Source organism: Lycorma delicatula, chromosome 5 (assembly GCF_047948215.1).
Source record: "Lycorma delicatula isolate Av1 chromosome 5, ASM4794821v1, whole genome shotgun sequence".
NCBI classification, from domain to species: domain Eukaryota; kingdom Metazoa; phylum Arthropoda; class Insecta; order Hemiptera; family Fulgoridae; genus Lycorma; species Lycorma delicatula.
This window is the reverse complement of record NC_134459.1, coordinates 142,397,804-142,419,830: the sequence shown is the minus strand read 5'-3', so window position 1 is coordinate 142,419,830 and position 22,027 is coordinate 142,397,804. Positions and strand designations below refer to the sequence as shown.

The 22,027-nt window shown below is 28.6% G+C and overlaps 1 protein-coding gene across 4 annotated transcripts in view; it reads left to right on the top strand.

The window, feature by feature from the left end:
• cnc (NFE2 like bZIP transcription factor cap-n-collar) overlaps positions 1 to 22,027 on the top strand; it is a 667,227-nt gene that overhangs the window by 356,070 nt on the left and 289,130 nt on the right. For all 4 annotated transcript variants that reach the window (XM_075367220.1, XM_075367219.1, XM_075367218.1 and 1 more), the window contains 2 exons: positions 1,204 to 1,353; positions 7,167 to 7,269. In XM_075367220.1, coding sequence (XP_075223335.1) covers positions 1,204 to 1,353; positions 7,167 to 7,269 — 253 coding nt within the window. The remainder of the gene's footprint in view (positions 1 to 1,203; positions 1,354 to 7,166; positions 7,270 to 22,027) is intronic.

The following is a 22,027-nucleotide window of genomic DNA, read 5'->3' as shown; positions in this document are numbered from 1 at the left end:
GAAGGCTGTTGGATCTATCTAGAGATACTGCCTTTCCTATTCGAAGACTTTAAAATTAGCATAACCACTGAAATACTTCTCTCGGGTAAAGCTTTTTAACCGTATGTAAATAACGACTTCTAATTAAAATGGAAAAATCCAACGTCCATGACCTGTATTAAATTTATCTATCATGAGAAATATTTGTGAAAATCACATCTTTTAGAATACTTTTAGTAAAGCTTATTCAATTAGTTAAAAAGTATAAAAAATCACACTTTTAAATTGTACCCAAAAAAAATATCAACCTGATGAAGACTCAAAGAACTTATCCGTAAATCCAAATTTAAAATGTATTTTAGATATTGTTTTCACTAATTTTTAGTCTTTCCTGTATAAAAAATATGAATAGTTTTTATGTTTACCACGCCAAAAATACTGCAAAATCAGCTTGGTAATAGTTTTGAATTAACACTGTAATGTTGTTTAAATTATAGTCAGAATTTGATGAATCATAAACCCGCAACCTTTGGTTGGGATCAATAGTAACATTTAACAAAAAAAAAATTAATAAATAAATAAAACCGTAGTTATTTTCTGAAGATTTATGTAACTTTAACTACCAAAACTTATTTTATCAGTTAGGAAACATTCATGCAGTTCCAGTTTCCATATTGCTTTCTGTTTTTATTTATTTGTGGATATTAGTTTGAAAAAACGTTGTTTATAATTTAGTTTATTTTAATTTTTAAAGCTGGAATTTTTTTTTAACTCATCTTGAATGGGTAGATTATAAAATATTAATGTTTCTCGGTAGGTTTTTCAGCACATTTTCTATATTTAAATAAACTTTTTTATAAAATTTATCAGATATTGCATGATTTCTGACATAAGTAAATTGAGAAAGTCAATATGGATTGATATCTTGTAATATAATTACAAGTTAAGGTGCAACAAAGATGTCAGTATAGGATTACAATATCTAATGTGCAAGTTTCATTAAAATTTGGCTATTTATGGATGGTGTACTTATGTAGAAAAACGAATGTAAATCTATGTACTTGTATTTGTTCTACACAAGTATAATATCATTTTGTAATACTAAGTTTTACAATACAATACGTTTTACAAGTATTATATGATGATCAAGTAATAAATATATTCTTTAAGTTATATAAAAAACTTCTGTTTATGTATGAAGATAAAAACAATTTTTTTTTTCAGGACATGGACCTAATCGAAGTCTTGTGGAAGCAGGATGTAGATTTGGGTCTTGTTACTACTACCAGTTTCGATTCTTTGACCCAGGATGAAAATTTTGCTTGCTTAAAATCACCTCCTGCATCTTCTGTTAGCGATGAAAAACTTAAAAAGGTAAAACATTCTTTTAACTGCGGTTTATTATGTTGTGGGTTTTTTTGGTGTTGATCTGTTTGAAAATTTTTGTGTGCAATTTAAAAAATCTTCTTCCAAGTTTCTTACCAATGTTTTTATTAATTAAATAATGTTGTATATACATAATTAAACATTTTTTTAAAGCGTGTAATCAGCTAATGTTAGTTTGTGGAGACATAAATTTCTTCACTAAATATCAGGGTTATTTATTTTAGTTCAGATATTTACCATTTGCTTTTAACCATATTTTTCTTACTTTTAACATTTTAATTCTGGTGTCATATAATTCTACTGTTTTATTGTACAAAAAAGTATATTAATTCTTTATTTTTCACTATTCATCACGCTAATTATTATGGTTGTAATTTATATAAACATCCAAGATAGAAGGTGGTAAAGTTGGTTTTTTAACAGAAATGATGTTCACTGAACAGCTAGTCCCAGTAGTAAAGAAAATACGATTAATTATATGACTGAACACCAATAGACTTTAAGCAGGTATGTGTAATAGTATATTTGGCTTGATTCACATTTTCCTTGATAAGCTTGCTGCAGAATGATTGTTATCCTTGAATATGGGCCTGCATTTTCGGGAGTGATCCGTATCCCATTTTCGATCACTTATTCAATTATGGCTTCTAACATATATGCTGCACTCAGCGGCTGATTGGAGAGGAAACTGTTGGAGAAAGATATAATGCCCAATGACCTTGTTACAGATTAAAAAAATTAGTACCTCTTGATTAAGTATATTGTTTTAAGATATGGAAGGAATTGTTCACTACTTCTTTATATGTGTCAGTCTATTATACCTTTATGATATAATTTAAACATTTTATTTAAATATAGGTCGATAAATTAGCCAAAGTTCTAAAAAGATTTATAATTCATAAATTGAAAAGAAGAATTATCAATTAAGAATGTCTTGAATAAAATTTTGAATGATTTTTCAACTACAATTTTTTACTCTAACAGAAGTATGTTAATTTAGTACTTTATGATGTATTATGATCGGGATATTTTCATTTACACACATGCGCACACCCCACACACAGACACACACATACACAGACACCTATTTTTTCATATTTAATTGAAATCTAAGGGTAGTTTACAAAAAAATCACATAAAATATGTGACTTTGATGAGACCGATAAATTGTGTGTTTAATTATTTTATTTTACAGCCTAGAACTTTTACTTAAATCATTTATAGAAATTGTTATTTTACCATGTATGTCAATAGCAAATGCAACCATTTATCTAGATATATTTGCTATAACCCACACAAATTTATTCCTAACATTTTCATTTAGTGTATCATTTTTTATTTGTATGTTAATTTTTTTTTTTTTTCTAATTCACTAATAAAGCTTGACTTTTCTTTATTCAGTACTAATCTTTTCCTACTTATAAAATCATATCCTTATTGTCAGCAGTGAGAGAAAGAAAGTTTTTCCTAGCAGATGATTGTTGTACCATCTATATGCACTATATTAATGTACTACTTGTTTCATTAATGAAAACCAGAAATAAAGTTGAAAATCTAGATTGTGATATACCTAGTTTCACTTTAAAAATGTCTGTTGTAAGGTCATTTTTAACACCTGTAAAACAATTTTTACTTAATGGGGGTCTTGCTGTTGTATAAATTTTTGAAAAACTGTTTCCTATGAAAGTTGTTATAAATTTCTCTAGGTTTATATTTTCATACTGCCTGATTATATACTGAAAATTATTTTTTGTTGAGTCCTCTTTAATTATTTTAAGTTAATACATGGCTAACATTTTAATCAGGGTGATCATCAGTTTATCTCTCAAGTTCATTAAAATCAGTTCTGCTCCTTGTGTGAAATGTGGATAAACAATTATAAATCAAGATAAGTAGGGGCCTTATTTTTTTGTTCAGTTTTATATGAAACACAAATATATCATGAAAAGAAGGTATTCTGACCCGTTTAGAGATAAACATTAATTTTAAATCTTACATATTTAATGATATTTGGATTATATAATTTTTATAAGTCCTTGGCAATAATTCAAATTTAATAGATAAGATAATGAAGTAAAGGAGTGTCTAACAATCAGTTGATTTTTTTTGTTCTCTTGTTACTGATGTAATTGGTTACAGAGTGATACAATTTTTTTATTGTAAAACTATTGTATTCTGTGGTTGAACTGTATTATGTTAATAAATAATTTGTTTAATAGAAAAAAAATTCAATTTACTTTTAATTTATCAGCTCATCTATTTTTTTTTAATTCTCTATTACGACATGTTATACTATAATACAGTATATTAAATTATTTGTAAGAGTAATCTATATAAATTCCCATGAGATATTTCATTTTGAATAATTAATTACATAGATCATTCAAATGTAACAACCAACATTATGTTTAGTGCATTTCTTCTAACTTTGTATCATTCAAATACTATAAATTGTGCAACGATTGAAATTTGTCAAAATGGCAAGAAAAATGTTTTTTAAAGCAGTAAACTCTCTAACAAAAGATACCTCTGTCTAACTGATGATCCTAAAACACACACACACACACACACACACACACACACACACACACACACACACACACACACACACACACACACACACACATACTTACACCAGAGAGAGATTATATAAAAGTGCAAGTCATTTTGCTGATAAATATCATCGGGGCTGCTTTCTTTAACTGATCGTAACGACAGTGACGGTGGCAGAACAGGTCACAGTATGTATATCTAAGGTGTAACATAACATGGAAATACATTTAAGATTCTTAAATTGCTGCCGCATAATTTAATATGAACATGAGTTTTACTTGTTAAACAACAACTGATTTGATAATTTGATTATGTAATCTTATTGAATTAAATGAAATGATGTTTAATATAATTGGTTCATATCTTAGTGTAATCTGTTTAAACTGATATCTCATATTAAGAGTCAAATCATGTTTTCTTTCTGCAGATGTATTTTTGTGTTTTCAACCTTATATTGGTACTTTGATTCTAAGATTTATAGTTTAATTTGTGATATATGTTTTATTTTGTTATCTTGTAAAAGTTAAACTTATCTATTACTAATATAATTTATTTAAGTATTTTTTCCATAATTATCAACATTTGTTTAACCTCTAGTGGGGTTCTGGGAAATGATTTATAGTTCTATTTGTTATTTCCTCTTACAACACATTTAAATCGGGTGAAGTGTTATGCCTTTAGGATCCTGTTGCTGTTCTCAACCACTTTCTAATTGTTGTAGGAAAAAAATTTTTTTGTTGTATTTTTTATACAGTCTGGTCAAAAAATTATTGATCATTTATATGCTGGCTCTCACCTGAGTAAAATTCTGTTTTCCCCCTAAGGGAATAATCGTGAGCAGAATGGGTCCTCAGAAGAAAACTTGAGTTTTCCGTTCCTTCTTTGAGATTTCTTTTTTTGGGTCAGGTTATCTGACCCAACATGTACAGCAATTGAGGACAATAAATTGTATTTTCTCATTACTCACCATTTTTGCTTATCCTTGATCCCTTCCTCCAAATTTTCAGTTCTATGTGTGTAGATTTGGATTCTGCTAGCTCTTTAGCATTAAGGAGCCTAGGACCTGTGGAACCAGTGCATCATTGTATTATTATGTGCACACCATCTGCAGATCAACTCAGGATTCAATTTCTTGTCAGGTTGCTCTCTCTCACTTAGTTTAGTGCCTTAAGTATTTTTTGGGCTTTTAATCCCTCCTAAAATACAAAATACAATCAAAAAATGTCAAAATTGTTGATTAACATTTTCAGTATTTTAATTAAAAACACTTGGTCAGTTTGCATATCACCTGTATTTTAATGGACTTTACTTGATAAGCAGCTATATATTTGGCTAAATGAAGAAGTCAACCGGACTATTTTACTCTTCACTTGCCTAGTAATCCTGGTATGAGAGTTTGTTATTCTTAAGCATAACTGTTCATTTTTGTCACTAACATGTGACTTGTCAGATTACGCACAACTATTACAGTTATGGCTCTAAAAATATACAAACACAAAATTAAATTGTATGTATTAGTACCCAAAGTTTATTATTTTTATCAATTGAAATCTTAGTCAAAAAGAAAATTATGATTCATATTCTATGATTTGACGAAAAACTGATTGTTTTCTATTTACAGTGGACTAACTAACAATTTTTGCTAAGTGAAGTTTGTTTGGAGTGGTGGTACAAGCTGTTAACATTAATTAATTGTTAAATAAACATTTAGCAGTTTTCCTTACATTAGCCATTTAAATTTCTTTAATTTAAATTTAAAATTCCCAAATTCACTCTGTTTTCATTGTTCTTTGATATATGTTTCTGTGTCTGCCGACAAGTAGTGCACCGCATCCTTGCAGATTGTGTCTGTTGTGCGGTATTGCATCACAAATTTGAGCTGGGGGCTAGCATACGATCTATTCTAAGGGATAATGAAACGAAGTTATCTTATGTTTTATGATTCCTTTTATATTAATATATATAATATAAGGCCGTCCATTTACATTCAATTATTTGAATTACTGTGTTTCAGCTATTTATACCATTTGCCGTAAAGCAAATGGTAATTTTATTATCTTAATCAGAATATAGCATGATATATCTTTGTGTTTTTTTTTGATCTTACCATATGCTACAGGTGTTTTCATTTCAAGATTTATTTTAATTGTTTTTAAAGATGTTTTTGTTTTTAATTAATTTTTAACATTTTTTTTTAAACACATACATTGTATTTGGACGATGTTAACAACAAAGATTTTTACCTAGAAAAAAAAGAAAAAAAGCAGCAAGATTCTTTCAGCAACTAGAAATTCTTGTATTAGAATTAAAATTGTTAAAAAATTGTAATTTTAAATTATTAAATTATTTTTGTTTTATTCAGAATTGTTAATTGGAATTATAATCCCAAATAATAACACTTGGAATGTACAGATTAGCATAGAATCTAAGAAATAATTGAATGTATGTATTTGCAAATACATATGATATATTTTTCTAAAGCTTCAAACATATAAAGCTTTGGAAATTATTTTAGTTAGTGTATGGCCAGTAATATTAAATAAAATGTTTAATAAGTAAACAGATATGATGTAAATATTTTGAACAAAAAGGGTAAATAATTTGCTCTTTATGTGATAGTTAAAAAGTCTTTGGTCTTTACGTTATATTTGGTGTGTTTACATTGTGTTTGGTGCCATAACTATAATTGTTGGGGTTTAGGAGAATGACGTGAGATGCCAGTCAACCCTTAAAGGGAAACAGCCATGTTTGGTATATCTCTTATGGCTTACTAGGTAAAACGATAAAAGTGGAATCATGTAATGTTGCTTTTTTTGCAGAGATGAATATATACTGTTGCACACAAGCCAGAATGGCTAGCCACCAAACTGTATTGTTATATTTATTCAGTCAACAATTGATATTTTCAGAATGTTCTCTGTAGGGGCTGATTAAATATTGACCATTATTACTCTCAGAGAAAGTAACTTATTAGTGCCGTTCATACCTTAGATGTTTTATTGTACCAAAGCCATAAGAAAGTTTGGAATGAATAATGTTAAGAACAATATAACATACCCTTTCTATGGGGAACAATTTATTATATACATAATATTATTAGTATATAGTATAAGAACTATCATTTTGAATTATTGTCTGTCATAACTACAGTTTACTCATAATTTATTCATTTTTCCTTACATCTGTTAGAATATTGTGTTATGAGTAGTCTGTACCTAATTATAAATTATTTGTGTGTTGTTTTACAGCCATACGATGCCACTGATCAGAGTCCTACAAGATCTGTTGTAAAAGAAGAAGAAGAGATTGATCCATGGGCTGGGCTGGCATACACAATTGATTTGGAAACAGGTTAGTCATTTACTTTCTAATAAATATTCATAAAAAAATTTCTTTTCCTTTATTGGAATGTTTATTGTGCTTTTTTAAATTAAAATGCATTTGATGCACATTCTAATAAGTATTTATGCAGTTTTCACCGGGATATAAGTAAATTTAAAAATATATATATATATGTTAATTCTCACAGTTAATATCATATTTATACGTGTGTGCACCTAGAATCACACTGAACATGTATTTAACATCTTGTGTGTGTGTATGTGCATATATATATATATATATGCTATAATTACATTCTATTTGTATGGATTTGTACAGGTTACCATAACATATTGAAGGATTTTATTATTCATTATTGTGATACTATTTGCATTTAAAATCTTACTTGATGATTGTGCTTTTGTCAATTGGGAGTTTTAAGTACCATATTCGAATGTACAATGTAATGTAATTCATACTGTATTTATTTCTTCAATTTTATGTTATATATTTTTCTTTCGTTTTAATTCTAGTTTTATGCTTTGCTTTAATATTCTACAAGATATGTTTTTTTATTGATGCTCTTTGAATTATTGGTTGCAGTAACTTGTTGACTTTAGGAGGTAAGTTATTTTTATTAAATTTAACAAGATAGTTGTCCAATATAAGGATAGCAAATATTTAAAAAAATTGCAAACTTTTGCTGTATCTAGCTTTTGGGTCATAAGGTAATTATTTTTCTTCTTGGGAACAATTTTGTCCTGGAAATTTTAAGCCGCTTAGACCGATTGTAGACTCAGCCCATATAACCTGATACACATCTGAAATTGATTGTGATAAGGCAGGAAAAATGGAATTAATCCAGTAAATATAAATTAGAGATTCAAGTTGATATCTGCAATATTCAAAACAAAACAAAAAAAAAATTGCTTGTCAATAGTTATTTTACATTCAGCACTTCTTTACAATTTGATAGTACATTTTTCCATAGAACAGAAGAATTTTATGACAGACATCAGTTAAATTACATGCGTGAAGTTGTTGCCAGCCATTTCAATGTTTGATTTAAGAAAAATAATTTAAAGTAATTCTAAATTATTCATTACTACAGCTGAACTTTGTTTCTATTCACAAGTGTTGATATATTTCAGTGCAACTTCTCTGCAAATCTTCTCCATGAGCGGACGTATTGAAACAGCATGACACACATCTTTGTCGTGGTGTTCACATAACCTAAATGAAGTATCAAGTTTAAATTTTAATTTTGAATTCATAGTTTTGATTGAACAATCGGTTTCAGAGATTGCAGATTATATCTTTTGATATATTTCTTGTAAAATTTCATAATCATTTATACTTGATAACTTAATATTAAAACTCTATCTTAAATTTTAACACATTAATGATCAAAGGTTCATTCATAGACATTTCAAATTCATAATTAGGTAAAATATTATATATGAGTACATTGTAGCTAGAATGTGTAACATTGTTTTCAAAAGTGTTCACATGTGACTATACTGAGTACAGATAGAGTAAGAAGTAATTTCATATCTATAGACTGTTATCGATTTGTTTTTGCTTTATTTATCAAATATAAATTATTTGTCAAATTACTGACATATTTTGGGAGAACACAAATTCCTTTGGGAAAAATATTGTTTTAATTAAAACCAATTTTTTCTTGTTATCGCATGCAGGTTGTACTATCAAAAAAGAAATTTATCTTTGAACTTTAGTCCTATGTAAGATAATAATTTTCTTTCAAATAAAGGTGTGTATACATTCAGATGAAAAAATATTAGAAATAATTAAATTTTTAAGATAATAAATAATGTAAATGTAAAAATTAAGCATATAACTGGGTATAAACCAGGTTTCAAAACCTAAATATAAACTGGTTACTTAAAAAATAAATTGAATAGATACATTGGAAGTTCTTTAAAAATAATTTATAATTTGAAATTTTTACTGAAAAAGGTAATAGAAAAAACTTGCCATGAATAAATTAAATTAATAAATATGGTTCAATATTGGATTTTATATAATATTAAAAAAATTATAATTTTCTTGGATTTGAGTAATTCTTAGTCTTTTGTATATGGGCAACACTCAGTTTATGCCAATATGATAAATATCTACTTTTCATGATGCTTCTGTAAATGTCAAATCTGCAGAATCTTACAAAAAAAATTATTTTTAGTTAATTTTTCTTTTTTCACATAATTTTTTATTTTGATGAATATGTTAATTTTATCTTCTAAATATTGACTGGAATTTAAGGTTTTTCTGTGGTCAGGTGATTTGTTAATTTTAATCATCGCTTATTCTTACATAATGCATTGTAATGATGAAAAGATTCTATTAGATGGAGTTTTAAGTTATTTTTTATTGTTTTAATAGAGTTTAAAAATTATCTCTGGATATTTATTATAATTGGCTGTGTGCATACGATTTAAACGATGATATTTTTGTATTTATTTATTTCATCGATTGAATGAAAACAGATACATGTAAATTACGGCACTAGTAGTCACGTTTATGGTGGTAGCACTGGGCTCTGACAGCAGCAGGAGAACCGTCATAAATGTCGGTCGGATTGAGATTTAACTAACAATTGTTAGGGCGAATCGTGACGCTCATTGTTGTTGCCCGCCAGACATCATTACTCATAAAGACCACTGTGCCGTACGCTGTGCACTATACTACCAATCCATTCCATATTTTTCCGACTGACGCCATTGTGTTATGATTACGAGCAACTCTCTGTAGGCATATGTACCATTAATCTTATTCCATTCCTCTCTCTTTTTTGACTTGACAGACAATGAGGGGATACAACATGGCTCTGTTTAGACTCCAGCATATATGTATGTACTGTAACAAAAGGGAGGGGAAAACTGTCTGCCATTTTGTGTGTGTGTGTTTATATATATATTTTTTTTTTACATAAATACATATTTTTTTCATATAAAAATATATAACATATGTGTATATATATTTTAGAAAGGTTTGTATACCTGCATAAATAAATAAATAACCAGGTTTTTCAATCAGTTATATGTGTTTTTTTTTTTTTTGTAATCCTGGTTAAATTGATCTAGAAGAAAAAGTTGAGAGTAAAATTTTATATGAAAAACACAATACATGAAGCATATAAGATTTAAAATTAAGAGAATAGTCTGGAACAGAAAGAAATGAGCAATGGTGTCAGACCGATTAATGATCAAAATAACTTCTTTTTTTTTCTTTTATCATTAAAGATCTACGACTAAAATCATGATCAGCAGTAATGAGTAATTTACACTGTTGGACGTATTTTAATTTAATGTAACTAATGAAATCTATGAAACTTTAAATTTAGGCTATCTTTTTGTAATTAAATTTGAAATAGTTATATATTTAGATATGAAAAAAGTATTTATTTTAATTTTTTTACTGTGTTCTTATTTGCTCAGTTACTGTGAACAGCATCTGTTGTCTTGGAAAATAAGAAAATTTTGTGGCTGAATCTTCCAAAAAAGTAAATAAAAACAATAGGTCTATAGTTTACTTAGTTGGAATGAAGGAAAGTGAGAGAAGGACTTATTAAAAGGGAGTGCAAAGGGTAAAAGTGCAAAAGAAACTAGGATTTTAAATATACTTATAAAAAAGATAATTGAAGAGTTTTTTTTTTGTAGTTGTTTTTGAGATTTAATACAAAGCCTGAAATGTGGAAAGGTGTATCAAACCAGTCAGGCGATAAACAGAAAATTTTAACTATTTATTCCTTTTTCCTTTTTTTTACCCACGACAGAAGGGAAATGGTATATGTGTGTGAGGCAAAAATTTGTTTTGTTGTGTGTGTATGTGTGTGTGTGTTTTGCCATTTTCCTCAAAAATTACTGGACCAATTTTGATGCAGTTTTTTGCATTACATAGGTATCACTTCAGCGCAGGTTGTTAGACTTGTTTTACGGTTATAGGCCACCAGGGGATATTGCAGTAGATGAGTTTCTCTAAAACGGCTGGGCCGATTTGGATGCAGTTTTTTGCATTATGTAGATATAACCTCAGAGAGGTTCTAACATTAGTTTTACACCACAAAGAGGCGCTGTTGTAGATATGTTTCTTCAAAAGAGCTTTGTGGCTATTTAAAAATGCTATATTTTATCACTTGTATGCAAAAATAATTGCAGTTAGATGTGTTTTCTAGTTGTAGCATAGTAGATGTAGTGATAACATTTTTATTTTTTTGCTCGGTACTATTTACTGTCGTCATAAAGTTAGCTATATGTTCATTTATGTTCTTGTTTAGATGAGTCATTAAATTTGTTCAATCTAATTTTGTTTATTTATGAGGAAAAAATAAAATAAAAGGAGTAAAAGATCTTGAAAGACAGAAGGCAGCCTCAATGAATCTATACATGTTTTAAGACCTGACATTGAAAGGGGGTACAAATTATTAGAAAATTATGTTTCAAAATTTTCTGTGTAGTTATGTATAGTTTAAAGGAAATAAACTGTTTAAGAGTAGCTGAATCGTTGTCTAAGATAATTTAAAAAAAAATATTTCTACTTGGTTGTACATAATTTCCCGTTTCGCTTTTATTTTAAGAAAATTATGCATGTGATTATTGTAAATTTCATTTTGTTGCTGTAATCCCTGAATAATTAAACTGTTATAATTAACTGACCCTTTTCTATACATCGATTGTCATTACAAATTAAATTAGCATCTGCTGAAATCTAAATTTTCTATTTGTGTAACAAAAGAACAGTATAATGTTATCTCGCATTTTGATGTAAAAAGTTAAAGGGATTCAACATTTTTTAAAGTTAAATATTTAAAAAAATGTTCCTCTTTTCAATAAACACCTATATTTCTACAATATATCAAGAAATTGGACCTGAATTTACAAATGTATTAATGTATTTTATTTTAACTTTAGTACTTTAAATTTATTAATTAATTAAACAATTTCTGCTGTTAAGTTAGCAATCGATGGGAACACAATAGAGGAGAACTTTTAGAGGAAAACCAGTATTCTACAACCGGTATATGATTTCCTTAGATGTATTGTATTTACATATTTCAAACCAGTTATAGTTAGAAGTACGGCATGTCCCTAAAAGAATCATCAGATTTAAAAATGTCATAACTATTTAGTTTTTAATCCATTTGATAGAGTAAAGTACTTTTAGAAAGAGGGAGTTTCATGCCATTGCCGCTAGGTAGCACCAGAACATTCACTTCAGTGTCACAGAAAATGTCTCCACAACAGAAATCATTTTGTGTTCATTGCTTTGTGCAGTGTGAGTCTGTAATTACTATTCAGTATGATTTCCATAGTGAATATGGTGCTGAACCTCCAACTGCTCAGAGCATTAGGCGATGGTATAGTTAGTTTAAAGATATTTGTTGTCTGTGTAAGGGGAAATCAAGTGGTCGATCCCATTAGTCAGATGAAGATGTGGAGCACATCTGTCAGAATTTTCATGTAGCCTCTGAAAATCAGCTCACCATGCCGGTAGAGAAGTAAACATTCTCACAATGTCTATCTGGCATGTTTTGCTCATGTTTGCTTATGAAATTATATAGGATTCAGTTACTGCAAGCTCTTTTTAAACATGATAAACAACGACGTGTGGAGTTTTGTGAATTCATCCTTAACAAGGTGGCAGAAGATAACGATTTTGTAACACGGGAAGTTAAACCATCACAGTGTTACAATATGGGGTACAAAGAAGCCACATGAATTTATACACCATTAGAGAAACTCTCTCACAGTTAATGTTTTTTGTGCAATTACTTGAGAAAAGGTGTATGGTTTTTTTTAGAGAACATTGTTATGGGAACAATGTATTGAATAGCTTGAAAACTGCCTTTTCCCTTAGTTAGAGGCCAGTATGGAAGATTTCTAGCAGGATGGAGCAACCTTGCTGGAGTCTGTGCGTGCGAGAAGTTTTGAATGATAAGTTTTCTCAACAATGGATCGACCATACGGGACCTAATGATTCACTTTTACATCACTGGCCTCCAAGATTGCCAGACCTCACTGCACAAAATTTTTACTTGTGGGGTTTTGTAAAAGGTTATGTCTGTATGCCTCCCGTTCCAGCTACAATGGTCAAACTGCATAACAGCAGCCATAGCAGCAGTGAATAGATTCCTGAGATGTAGGACGAATTCGACTGCTGTGTGGATTATGGTGTGCATCCCAAGGGGGCATATTGAGCACCTATTACTTGATATGTAAAAATTCATTCATTCATTGTGTTCTGCCAATGCTGAACAGGTCTTGCCATGGCTGCTCTCCACTTGTTGCTGTCCTGTGCATATTTTTTTGTTTCCGTATATTTTCCTCTTTCCATTTACCAATTCTTCAACTGCATCTGTTAGTAAGCACTTTTCCTCATACAATGTTCAAGCCACAGTACCTGCTTAAAATGGTATTTAACATATTCCTTTCCTCTTCTATTCTTCTCAACATCTCATTTGTTACTCTATCCTGCCAACAGACATTTACCATTTTATGCCACACCCACATGTCTGCACCATAAATCATAACACTCCAAACAAGACATCTTGCCAATCTCTTGCGCAAATTTAAATTTAATTTCCCACATAGTAAACTCCTTTTCCTACTAAATGCCTCCTTACCCATTGCCATTCTCCTATTGATTTCTGTGGTACTAAGATCTTCCGTTATGAAGCTACCCAAGAACTTAAATTTCACCACCTGCTCTAGTTTTCATCTTTGCCACCAAATATCATACATTTAGGTTTCTTTTTATTTATTTTCATCCCTAGATTTTGACAAGCCTTATTTAGATTGTTAAGCATTTCATTTTGTTACACTTACTACCAGCACCACCATGTCATCAGAAAATCATGTACATTCTATTCCTCTACCACTTATTGCCACCCCTCTGTTACCCTTCAAACCATCGTTGATGATTTCTTCTACATAAATTATATTGAATACTGTAGGTGGTATGCAACATCCTTATCAACACCCCCTTCCTATTTCTATATTTTACATTGTCTCACTCACTTCCTATTCTTACTTTTATTTTCTGGTTCACATTCACCTCTTTCATAAGTCCTATCTTTCCAATCAATTCCTTTCTTATTCAAAATTATCATTAATTTAACCCATCTTACCCTATCAAAAGCTTTCGCAAGCTTTCTCAATGCAACATATTGTCTTCTTCTCTCTTCTATATAGTTTGCCCTAATAATTAAAAGCAGTCCTACAGCCTTCCTAGTTCCAACTCCCCTTCTAATACCATATTGTTCTTCTGCAATATTTTCATCCAATTTATTCTACACCTCCTGTTCAGAATTCTTAGTAAGACTTTTGCTTCATGCAAAATTAGGCTAATAGTCCAGTATTCTTCACACTTTCTAGCATTAAATTTATTTGGTAATGGCACCATTATTGTATCCAGAAAGTCCTTAAGTCATCGACCCTCATCATATATTTTATTGTACAGATCCAACAATAGAATTTCTCCACTCTCTCCAAGAGTTTTAAACAACTCAATCGGCAATTCATCACATCGTCCAGTTTTTCCATTAGCCATTGCTTTCATGTCCATCTTACTTTACATTTTAATACATTATAACCCTTGTGAACTTCATGAACTTTGTTTTCCTCTTTTATTTCTAGATCTACTTCCCTTGACCTATCATTCAGTGTGTATAAATCCATGATGTATTCTTCCTGTATCTTTTTCACTTTATTCCTCTCAGTTTCTATGTCCTTATTCTTTGACTTGATCTGATACACTGTACAACTTTTTCCATTTTTCTTGAATATCATTTCTGCAGCTTCTTTGTACATTATATCGTATATTACTTCTTTTTCTTGTTTTTCTATTGTAGCACACTTTTCCTGTAACCACTTTTCTCTTGCTATCTCAGTTTTTCTTCTTAATTCATTATTAAGCTTTCTATAGTTCCTTTTACCTTCCTCTACCCAAACATTTTTCCATTTTCTCCTTTCATTCATTTTTTCTATCATTTCTCCACTGACACATTCCTTCCATATTCTTTCTCTGTTCTTAATTACTATAGTTTCCTCAGCTGCTTCTTTTTTACTGTTTTTAATATTTAACCAATGATCACTCAGATTATTTGGCTCCCCTCCTGTTCTTCTTTTTCCAGTATGCTATTTTGCATCTTTGTTTCTTAGTTTTTTAAATCATAGGTACTCCGTTTCTGACCAACCTTTATTTTCTTGAGCTTCAAGTTGATTTTTGCTATTACTAAGTTGTGATCAGAGTTTATATCTGCACCTGGGTAAGCTTTTGCATTTTTCATACAGTTCCTATACCTTTGTTGCATGAACATGTAATCAGTTTGATACTTCTCTCCATCCAATCTCGACACCCATGTATATCTCCTTCTTTTATGATTTTCAAACATTGTGTTTCCCACTACCATACCATTTTACATGCAGAACTCAACTAACTTCTCTCCTCTTTTGTTTCTATTACCTGAACCATATTTTCTTATTATCTTGCCTTGTTGTCCTTCACCAACATCATCAATGTTGTCCTTCAGCATTCCAGTCTCCCATCATCAATACACATGCCATTTTCCTTTCTTTCTCTAGTAATACAAGAGAGAGGCTTTTTGAGATGCATCCCAAATCTTACATCCCAATATGTAAAATCTTCATGAAAAAACCTTTAATAAAAAATTAATCTTAAAGTTTTTGTATTCAGTATTTTTCAAAATATAAACAATTAAAATATGATGATTCTTTTAGGGACATGCTGTGTATAAAGAGTTTGTTTTATAGTATGTGAATGACATATTTTAAAGATATTGGAAACCTGATAATCCGAAATTGATGGATTCCTAATTTGTGAGAGTTTGGATTAACTAGAAATATTTTTAATTTAATATATTGAATTTTATTATGGTTCATCATTCAAATTTCTATCCACTTCAGATTAAAACTTTTAATTCAGCATTTTATGTAGGTTAATCTGGGCCATAATATTAATGGGAAATTAGATGGCTCTTTTTTCAGAAAATGCATTTTCTACTCTCTGGATGTGTTACATCGAGCTAAATTTAATTAATTAAATAAGTGTAAACTGCTAATGAGGGAGGGAGGTATTTTTTATTTTTCATTTGTTATTTTTCTTATGAATAACCTTCTTAGAAATTTTGTATGATCATCTTGGACCGGTCCAGATTTCCTAAAATCTGGATTTGTATTCTGTGAGTAATTTTTAATTAAATTTCTATGTATAATTTAATATTATTGTAAAATTTTATTCTACTCATCTTTCATTATTAAAAATAAAATCCTTATTACTAAAATATTAATTTAATTATGGTTTTAATTAATAATGTTGGATAATTTTTTTTTTAATGATTCCTATTAGTTATTATTAGGTTTCGTAATTTGTTTTCTGCATGTGCAAATAAGTTTTTATTGCCTCAGGTTGGTATAATACCAGTTATTAAGAGTCAAGGTGATATATGTGTTATATTGTGATAATAGTTAATGATGAATATTGCCAATATTGAAATACATATTGTTAAGTGTTATACTGATTGCTAAAAGATTAAAGTCTCATCATATAAAAAAAAAATGTTTAATAGTGTCATCTTAATTTTTTATAATTTAATTCAAGGGTAAAAAAGGATATTAGTTGATTCTGTTCATGTTGAAAAGTTATTGACAACTAAAAAAGCAGCTTTTTAAAAAAAATTATGAATGTAATTTTTGCTGATAAAAGCTAATATACAGTTAGTTACATAGTGTTGATAATGCAAAAGAACTAAAAATTTTATTGTTATTAAATAATACCTTGATATACGTTCTGTTAAAAAAATGAATTATTTATATTGTATAGATTTATTTAGTTATTTTGACATGGAGTGAAAAATTGAACTGAACAAATAATATAAACTATAATGAAACCATAAGTGTGTAGAATATTGTAACTGGTAATTAAAATTAAAAGTTTTCAATTTTTAATAGTTTTTCCAGTTACATATTTGAATTTTGAAATTATATTTCCTCAAGAGAATATTTGTTGTTCGTTGCAACAAATGACAAATAAATATAAACTAAGGTTTAAAATGAAATGTAAAAGAAAGAAGAATAATGCCTTAATAAATATTAGAATCTAATATTGTATTCCATAAATCAAATAATGTATTATTTATGTTGTAAGATCAGTTAAAAATGATAGTCTTTATATAGAAAAGGAATTATTACTTGCAAACATGGATTTTGTGAGTAGAAAAAGAAAGAGATATTTAAATATTGAGTGTATTATTTTGTGACAGCAAAGCATATACAAATAAACAATAAAAAAACAGATAATATTGACTGTTGAAAATAAAATGTGTTAATAATGTTCAAAACTATTAGATTTTAAGAAAAATTGGGGTAGACAAAATCTGTGGAAAATTTGTCTACGGTGCATAGGGTTAATTTTGAATGAGAACTAAACAAGATGAAATACTGTAGGAGGAGATTCATTTTCTTCTACAGTCTTATATTTTGGTTAGAATACATATAAAGCAAATAGTAATACTTAAAATATAAAAAATGTATGAAAGTTCAAAATAGAAAGGAATGAAAAATGCACTGAACCAGTTTTATGAATAATGATGGAAGAATTGTTTGGTTAGATTATGGTTGTAATCAAGTAGGGTATTGTCGATGTCAGAGTAAACCGTAGCAAAATGATTTTAAAAAGTATAGCAGACGAATCCATTTCAGGAAATGAATCGCCTTCGCAGATGCCGATACCCCTGGTGCATTTTGATGTTGATGTTTGTTTTCCCTCAAAAGATTTCCTGCTAGTATATATTACCAAGGGGGTCTGATTGGCTGTCGGTCCACGATCTGAGTCATTGACTAATGATATCGTGTGTCAAATCCACTTATGATTGATGTTCATAACTCTTCTGGGGATCGTAAACATTTTACCTGACAAACACAATCTTCGTTGTATCATATCCTGCACTGTTGCCCTCTTCTTAGTTACTTAACTGTCACGCATTCATATTTCATTTCTCATTAAAATGTTATCTGTATCTAGATATGAATATGAACAATATGTCGCTTTATTTTCATGTTTTTATTTACTTATATATTTTTAATTTTATTTTAGTGTATTGCATTAATTCATTTTTTTATTTATCATCCTAGTAATATTGATATTAATATTATCACAAGATATTTTTAGTATTTCATTTGATGTACATTTATTCTATCTACTATCAGTAAAATTTTAAAATTTTGTTTCTTTTTTATATTTGTCTGCGTTCAGAGAACTCTTTATTATAGCAATTCTTTTTTCAATTTTCTTCATAAACTCTACTTATTGTTTTACAAGTTTAGCTTACTTGATCTTGCCAAATGTTTTATACTTAATTTTTTTTTTAACTTTTAAAGATTAGTTTTTATTTATCAAATGAGAGTAGCAGAATTTTATATAATTTTTTTTTTAATTTTCTTAATCATACCAACAGTATAAAATGTTGATTTCAGTTAAAACTATTTATACTTATTTTGCAGATATTGGAGTGGTTGCTCAATCTATATCAGTATTTAGACAGGATAAGTTAAAATCTATAAAAAAAACATACAGAGGATTATGAAGATTTACATCTGAAATTGTTTATGTATTGAACTCTAAGCTTCACAACTAAAAATGTGTGTGCAGTTAACTTATTTAACTTTTCCTTTTTTTTTAAATTTTTTAAGTTTACATTTTTGAGAGTCCGTGTTATGCTTTTTATATAATTAAGTAACCTGTTTGAGAAGCTTTTTTTTAGTTCATAAATGTTAATTTTCCAACATTAAAGATTATGAAAACTGTTCTTATGTGTTATTATCTCAGAACTTTGGTTCTTTCACCTGGCTTTTACTGCAGTGATATTTTTAGCAATATACTCTTACATAATGAATTATGAAATGTTTTTGTCAAATTATAGAGAAACATAGACATAAATAACAGATCGCTTCTCTGAAGAATTGGCTTGTATTAATTAATAATATTTCAGATGTGTTTGTGAGATGAGCATCAGATAAAATGTCACCTCGGTCTAAATAGTTCATGAAATCTAGCCCAGACAGTTTACATACATGCAACCAAGAAAGAGATCGTGACAAATTTCGTAAAATGAAGATTCTGAATCTCTACCACAAAAAATGTAAAAACCATTTATTTAGGAAAATCATGAAAATAAAATGTAGGTAATGCAATTTTTTGAATTTTACTTTTTCTGACTATTTCACCTCATTATTCAGTTGATTTGTATGTATAGAGTGATTTATCTGTTTAACTTGACTGTGTAGAATTCATGTAGACATTGTTGTGATTAAATTTTTTTCTGTATGTATCTTCATATTTAATGTAGTGCATTATAACAATAATAATAACATTTCATGAATTCATTAAAAATTCTTTATACATGTTTATTAATGATTCTTAAAAGGATTGATAAATGATTTTAAAATTTCGTCGTGTTTTAGTTTTGTTAGTTTAATCTAGGTATGTAATAGTAGTGTATATGTTAGTGGCTGTTGGGTTCACTGGTACTCATAAGTGTCAACACCTTGATGCTTTTAGAACAATCAAGTGTCTGCTGTCTAATTATAATAGTAGTAGTAGTAGTGTAGAAATAGTGGTGATGGTGATGGTGTCTAAAATTCTCAACACATAACAATAGTACTCTTAAATGTTACTTTTGACACTATTAAGTTGAAATGTTTTGTCCTAAAAAAACTACCTTTCTTGCCTCACTCAGTTTTATGTTTTTATTTACTCTACCTCTTTCATATTTCAAAATTTATCTTTCTTTTGATCTTATGTACACTCCAAACAAATATGTCTACACACACAGCACATGTGCACACACACACACACACACACACACACACACACACACACACACACACATATATATATATATATATATATATATATATATATATATATGTGTATATGTGTTAAATGTGTGTATAATGTTAAATGTTTATGATTCACAAATTAATGTGATAATAAAATTGTTTTATTTTAATATTTAATAATAGGAATAAACTATCTCAATATTAATGCTTGAGTTAGGGTTGTTTATAAACACCTTATTGCTTATTTTTTTTTTACACCAAAACCAACAATCAAATCTTAAATTTCTTATAATAACAAATTTTAAATATTAACAAAAACAATTATCAGACTTGAAGATGAAGATTATTTTATACTTGAAAATATGTGCAAGTTTAATCAAATTTTAGCCCCTCTGTTATAATCTTGTAAATAAAATCTGATACTGTGCACTATTATATTATTAGAAGTATTTTAATGAATTGTTTCATTTCCATATTTAATTAGCTTCGTATTTGGTAATTTAACACGTATCATGTAAGCATTAATATATGTTTGATAGAGGTAGAATGTGTAATTACCATTTTAAGTGATCATAAAAGAGGTTTTGGTTGGTATTTGTGGTAGAATGCCCTTCCCAAAGGCGATGGGAAAATAGTGTTGAGATTTTTTGTTTGTTAGTATGAAACTTCTGGGTAAAAGGAGTGGGGTAGTAGCATCTCCATCATGAGAAGTACTATTAATCCATTATAGAAGTTAACAAATATACTAACACGTTAAAAAAATGAATAATAATTATAAAGCTTTTGCCAACATAAATTCCAATGTAGTTCATTGAAACTGTAAAATTTATCTATTTACTTATCGTATTCCCTGGGACAATAACTTCGTTTACTTTAAGGGAAATGTAGGATTGAGGCTTGTTGTGAGATACTTTATTTTAAATTTCAAGTCAGTGGTACATAAGAAGGTGATGTTTGTATTATCTATGTTTAACCCCCCCTCCCTTTGGTCAGTTAAATTAATTACTTATGAGGCACTGTACATTGTAAAAATTTATTAAAAAATTCAATTAATTGATTTTTTAAAATCATTAAAACATGCTCACCATCCAGTTTTCTTTAAAAAAGATATTAAAAAAAATCCAGTACATTCATAAAAGATGTGCTAATGATGATGAAAAAACCAGAGCATTTTATTGGCATTTTGGTAAGAGTTCAGTATTTTATAAAATAACATTTTTTTCTGTAAAATATTTCTATAAATTACATGAGGAAACCTTTGGAAGAGATTTTAATTCATAGTTATGTATGTTTGATAAAGTAATAGAATATAAAAGTAAAAAGGGTTTCAGAGAAATTATGTAATTTTTTTTGTGAACTTTTGTTTTTTAAGCACATAAAAAACAGATACCACAATACATCATGCGGTACAAAACTTTTCATTAGAAAGTCTTTTCTGCTTTAAAATGAATTTTTATGCCTACATGAAATCATTACCTAAAAAACCTTTTAAAAACATTGTTAATTAGGATTCATAGTATATACACACTTTTTGCCACAAGTCTGATTGAACTATTCTATTTGTATACAATCAGTTTAGCTACCCCTGTCCATGACAAAGAGGTACCTGTTGTCTGGGTTAGCTAGGGATTGATGCATTATGTTCTATATCATAACTGGTTTTATGTAGATTCAGACCAGTTTCCCTTCAATTAGAAAATCATTACTATCTTGAAGTTATTCTAACCTTCATACATTTATTTAAGATCTTTTTTTTTCATAGAGACGGTTTTTGTGCTGTAGTCTAAAAATAAAATTGTAATATGAAATTACCTTGCCTTCTTAAAGTTGTTTAAACATAACTGTTTTGAAGAGAATTATTTTTTATAAAAAAAAAAAAATAAATTATAAATATTCCCTTCAGTAATTCA